Source organism: Dama dama, chromosome 5, assembly GCF_033118175.1.
Source record: "Dama dama isolate Ldn47 chromosome 5, ASM3311817v1, whole genome shotgun sequence".
NCBI classification, from domain to species: Eukaryota; Metazoa; Chordata; class Mammalia; order Artiodactyla; family Cervidae; genus Dama; species Dama dama.
This window is the reverse complement of record NC_083685.1, coordinates 109679057-109684806: the sequence shown is the minus strand read 5'-3', so window position 1 is coordinate 109684806 and position 5750 is coordinate 109679057. Positions and strand designations below refer to the sequence as shown.

General features: G+C 45.2%; 1 protein-coding gene and 1 non-coding gene across 2 annotated transcripts; one reads left to right on the top strand and one right to left on the bottom strand.

The window, feature by feature from the left end:
• Positions 1-1432: 1432 nt before the first annotated feature.
• TRNAE-CUC (transfer RNA glutamic acid (anticodon CUC)) lies at positions 1433-1504 on the bottom strand. Its single transcript has one exon. It is a non-coding gene; the product is annotated as a tRNA-Glu (tRNA).
• Positions 1505-3752: 2248 nt separating this feature from the next.
• MIEN1 (migration and invasion enhancer 1) lies at positions 3753-5172 on the top strand. Its single transcript, XM_061143913.1, has 4 exons — positions 3753-3910; positions 4015-4112; positions 4550-4626; positions 4714-5172. Exons 1-4 carry the CDS (start codon positions 3822-3824, stop codon positions 4795-4797), a joined length of 348 nt encoding a protein of 115 aa, XP_060999896.1. The 5' UTR covers positions 3753-3821; the 3' UTR covers positions 4798-5172.
• Positions 5173-5750: the final 578 nt, after the last annotated feature.

The window sequence follows — 5750 nt, the reverse complement described above, 5'->3', positions numbered from 1 at the left end:
GGGGACACAGCTTCGATCCCTAATCCAAGAAAATTCCACATGCCATTGGGCAATTAAGCCCGTGTGCCGCAACTACTGAGCCAGCATGCCTAGAGCCCGTGATCCACAACAGGAGAAGCTGTGGCCATGAGAAGCCTGGGAATCCCAAGTAGAGAGAAGCCCAAATGGCAACAAAGACCCAGCACAACCAAAAATAAATAAATAAAATAAAACTTTAAAAAACCAAGCAAACAAGAACAACAAAGAAACAGATCCCTGGGCCCATCCCCAACTACTGAAACTTGGTCTCTGGGGACAAGACCCAGGAATGTATGGTATTGACAAGCCCTCAGGTGGTTGTTCTGTAAACCAGATTTAAGAGCCATCCATCCTGTCTGTCCAGACCAGCAGGAACTATGGGCAGAGGCCAGACCCTACAGGGTCCATCTGAGCTTAAGTAGAGGCCCAGAGGAGCGGGCAGGTTTATGTTTTGGAAAATCACTCTGGATGTTGAAAGATACGATAAGTTGGAAAGAGAAACCAGACTCAGAGGGCTCAGTGCTATAGGATTCCATTTATATGACTTTCTGGAGGGGGTAGAATGCTAAGGACAGGAAACAGATCTGGAGTTGAGGAGGAGAGGGGTTGACAGCAGAGAAGCTTGTGAGGAGGTCATGGACTTGTTGTGTACCTTGGTCCTGGTTGTAGATGTACAACGGTGTGCGTCAGGGCTGACAGGAAGGTACACTCGAGAGGATGTGTATTACTGTGTATAAGTTATATCTAAATTTCTTAAATAAAAAAAAAAACGACAATGAAAAAGAATAGATTTATAAATCAATAGGACAGCTTCAAGAGTCCAAGTAAAAATCCTTACATTTCTGGTCAATTGATTTTTTTTTTTAACTTTTTTTTGATGAGGATCATTTTTAAAGCCTTTATTGAGTTTGTTACAATATTGCTTCTGTTTTATGTTTCGGTTTTTTGTTTGTGAGACATGTGGGATTCTTAGCTCCCCAACCAGGGATCGAACCTGCACCCTCTACACTGGAAGGCAAAGTCTTTTTTTTTTTTTTTTTTGGCAATTATTATTTTATTTACTTTATTATGTTTTCAAGCACACATTTCAAGCTTGGGAGATGTACAAAAAGATTATCTCTAACTATTAGGAACTCAGTAAGTATTATACAGTGATATTAAACCAACAAATAAACCATCACAAAATTTAACTTTGAAATTATTAAAAGCTTGGGTTGAGGATCTTATCCATTGATCAGCCTGATGCCCAGGAAAAAAAATCATGACATCTGCCAGGAAATCCATGGAAATAACTGTATTGTCAATGTCATATATGTGAAGAGTGGTTTAAAAAAGGCAGTTTTGACCTACCAAGGTCACGTGACTTTTCTGTACCTTTCTTTTTGGCCACACCATGCAGCTTGTAGAATCTTAGTGCCCTGACCAGGGATCGAACCTGGGCCCCGGCAGCGAGAGCACCAAGTTCTAACCACTGGACCACCAGGGAATCCCTGTTAACTGTTAAACTTCACTATAAAAGTATAAATTGAATGGATTATATTCAGAAGGGTTTTATTATGAAGAAATCTGAATTTAAGTCTTAGAAGTGATCCTAGGAACATAGTGAAGTCACTCAGTCGTGTCCGACTCTTTCCGATCCCGTGGACTGTAGCCCACCAGGCTCCTCTGTCCATGAGATTCTCCAGGCAAGAATATTGGAGTGGGTTGCCATTTCCTTCTCCAGGAAGGCAAAGTCTTAACCACTGGACCTACTGGTTAATTGATTTTTGACAAAGGTGCCAAGACAATTCAGTGAGGGAAAGAATAGTCTTTTTGATAAATGGTTCTGGGACAAATTGAATAGCCATATGGCAAAAGATGAGTTTAGATCCTCCCTTACACCATTTACAAATATTAACTCAAAATAGATCATGGATTTAAAAGTAAGAGCTAAAACTATAGAACTTCTAGAAGAAATTATGGGAGAAAATCTTTCTACCTTGGGTTAGACAGAGATCTCAGGTACAAATGAGACAGCAAAAGCACAAATGACAAAATAAAAAGTTGACAAACTATACTTCGCCAAAATTTTAAAATTTTGCACTTCAAAAATTAAATTTTAAAAAATACTTGTGGAAGATTGGAGGAAAATAATTACAAGTCATATATTTGATTAGGAACTTTGTATCCAAAATACAGTTGATCCTTGAACAATGCAGGGTTTAGAGGTACCAATGACCCAGAGCAGTTGAAAATCTGAACATAACTTTACAGTCAGCCCCCCATCTGGTTTTCATCTTCAAATTGACCCTAACTTGTGTAGTACTATGTATTTACTGAAAAAAATCCACATGTAAGTAGACCCACGAGGTTCAAACCTGTGTTGTTCAAGGGTCAATTGTATATAAAGAACTCCTACAAATCAACACTGCAGAGACAAACAACCCAATTAAAAGTGGGCAAAGGATTTGAATAAATGTTTTTCCAAATTAAGATATATGAATGGCTCATAAGCACATGAAAAGGTGCTCAAGACCATTAGAGAAATGCAAATTAAAACCTCCTCACTCCCATCAGGATGGCTATAATGAAAGAGACAAGTGTTGACAAGGATACAGGGAAACAAATCATCATATATTGCTAGCAGGAATGTAAAATGGTACAGCCACTTTGAAAAACAGTTTGGCCATTTCTTAAGTTAAACATAAACTTTCCACACAACCTAGCAATTCTACCGGTATGAACGTATCCACAAGAAGTAAAAACACATGTACATACAAAGACACACAAACATTCATAGCAGCATTATTCAAAATACCTCAAAGGAAACTCAAATATCCATCAACTGGTATTGAATAAACAAAACATTTCATCCATACACTGGGATATTTCTCAGCAACAAAAAGGAACCACTAGTACATGCTATAACATGGATGAACCTCAAAAACTTTAAAAGGAGTGCAAGAAGTCAGAAGCAAAAGACTACATACATAGTATTTCATTTATATGAAACATCCAGAAAAGGCAAATTGATAGGAAGCAGATCAGTGGTTGCTTAGGGCTGGAGCCGATAGCTGGAAAGATTGAAAATACACAGGTGGGACTTTTTTTATGTCGGTGGAAATGTGTGGAGATGCACAACTCCGTAAGTCACTGAATTGTTTAAAAATGAATGGTTTAAAGGGATGCTACAGTGGGTAACCTGAGAGAATCCTTTGGTGGGGCTCCAGGGAAAGAGGAGGCAAGGAGACAGCCTCCACTTCTAGAGCTGCAAAATGGGAATAAGGAAGCCAGCTCGGTAGCGGGGTAGGATGAGACGGGGAGGTGGAGGAACTGGGTGCACGTGATGGCAGCACAGAGCCTGCGAAATAGAAGCCTTAAAGCCTAAGGTTTCCGAAGGCATGAGACAGACGGAAACTACCCAGACTGTGCCTGCAGTTTAGAGCTTAATAGTAAGAAGTACCTGAGTGTGTAACTGTGGAATGGTTTATAATGCCATCAGCAAGACAGGAGAAACGGCAATTATTCCATACCATCAGTCAACCCCAGGCCCTCTGCAATCTAAGCTATGTCATTAGATTAAATAAGACCGTGAAGTCCAGCGGACACTAGATGTGGGGCAAGACCTGCGCTCCGAGAATTCGGGCCAGGAAAGGTGATCCAGGCCGATCCGCCCAGCCCAAGCCCTCCAGCTGGTAACACGGTCAAAACGCAGTAGCAGCCGCCTGCAGGGGGCGAGCCGACGTCACGCGCGGCCCCGCCCCATCACGTGCCCGCGGCGTCGCGTCACACCCGGAAGCAGCGGCTGTAGGGAGCTGGCAGCAATGAGCGGGGATACAGGGACGACGTCCGTAGCGCCCTCTCCCGGGGAGACCGAACCAGGCCGTGGGGTCCGCATTGTGGTTGAGTACTGGTGAGCGGCCCCTGGCAGTGACGGGGATCCGGGCCTGACGAGGGTGGGTCCACCGGAGGTACCTTTTCCGAAACCCAACCGGACCTCCGGTATCTTCTCCCTAGCGAACCCTGCGGCTTCGAGGCGACCTACCTGGAGCTGGCGAGTGCCGTGAAGGAGCAGTATCCAGGCATCGAGATCGAGTCGCGCCTGGGGGGCACAGGTGAGGCTGCAGAACACCTGCTGAGTCAGTGTTCTAAATCCCAGCTCCATCACTTTCTAGCTCTGGCATTGGCAGCTTTATAGTGTCCAGCAGTACCTGGCACATAGTAAAATGTCCAGCCAGCTTGAGCCCCCTTCCATAGGTGAGGGGAGTCACATTTGAAGCCTACTGGGAGAAACGGGTGAGACCGAAGTGTTGGAGGGAAGGGAAACTTTCATTGAGTTACCAGGAGTTCAAAGGAAGGGCACACGGATGATGCCTCCCTTAAGTTTCTTTGGCTTGACCCAGGGTTAGGAAATGGCTTGAAGAATCTCTAATAGGGCTGATGAGGGAGCTTGTGTGAAGTCTAAGGGGTGTGGAAGGCCCCCTTTTATAGAACTTCTCGCCTTTTGCCTGTGCTCAACATACAGTTCATTCATATGTTTATCTAATACTAGGGGCCTTTGAGATTGAAATCAATGGACAGCTGGTGTTCTCCAAGCTGGAGAATGGGGGCTTTCCTTATGAGAAAGATGTGAGTACTTGCAATACTGGGAATAACCCTAGTTCAGCTTGCCCCTCCAAGGGACACATCATCCCATTCCACATCTCTGCCCTCTAGCTCATTGAGGCCATCCGAAGAGCCAGTAACGGAGAACCCCTCGAAAAGATCACGAACAGCCGCCCTCCTTGTGTCATCCTGTGACTGGATGTGATTCTCGGTTCCTGCTCTCTTCTGGGATCCAAGCCTTGGTTGCCCCGCTTTGATCCCGCCGAGGGCTCCCCACTGCCTCTCTCACCTCACTTAGCTCGTGGCAGCCAAGAGACCCTGGCCTCCACTTTGGCCCTTTGGTGGGCCCAGGAGGGAGTAGATGGTTCTGTGGTCTTAGGGGTGGAAGAGAGATGCTCTCCATGGACATTTCCACAGCCACCTTACACTCCTTCCGTAAGATCAGTGTCCACAAAAACCTGCTCCCCTCTCCAGCTTAGCCGTACCTGTCAGATGTTACCATGGTTCTAATTTATTTTCCACTAGCCCCAGGCAATGTCAGCTATTGGCAATAAAGTGGCACTGCAAACACCTGTGCCCACTAGTGTGTTTTTATGTCCAGTTTGGGACTGTGGGGAGGGAGGGATGGGGGACAGAGGCCAGTCCAACCTTTATTCCACCAGCGTGACTGTGCTGGCTGGGTGGGTTTTTTCTGGATTTGTTGTTCAGTCACTAAGTCATGTCCGACTCTTTGCGACCCCATGGACTGCAGCATGACAGGATTCCCTGTCCCTAGCTACTCTTAATTCAGTGATTTCCTTGCCAAGGCAAGAAAAATGAGTCACACAGTAGACAGTGCCTCTTGTTTCCTCTGTCCTTCCCGGACTCCCCCTACCTACAGAGAGGAAATTACCCCATTCTGGTGGGTGGGTGGCCTTAGGAGTTCTTTTTTTCCTAAGAATGATCTTTTCAAAGGGCTCTCAGATCAGAATCCCAACTCCCAGTTTCCCCCCAACCCAAGAGCCAGAAAACTGGAAGAAGGCTCCTAATTCAAGCTTTCTGAAGACTCCTAGCCAGTCCCTCCAGGAAAGATGAACTGAATGTAAGTTAGGAGGTGAGCAGTAAAGGGATGGCTCCAAGCCACCCCTAGACATAGGCTGGTGTCCAGC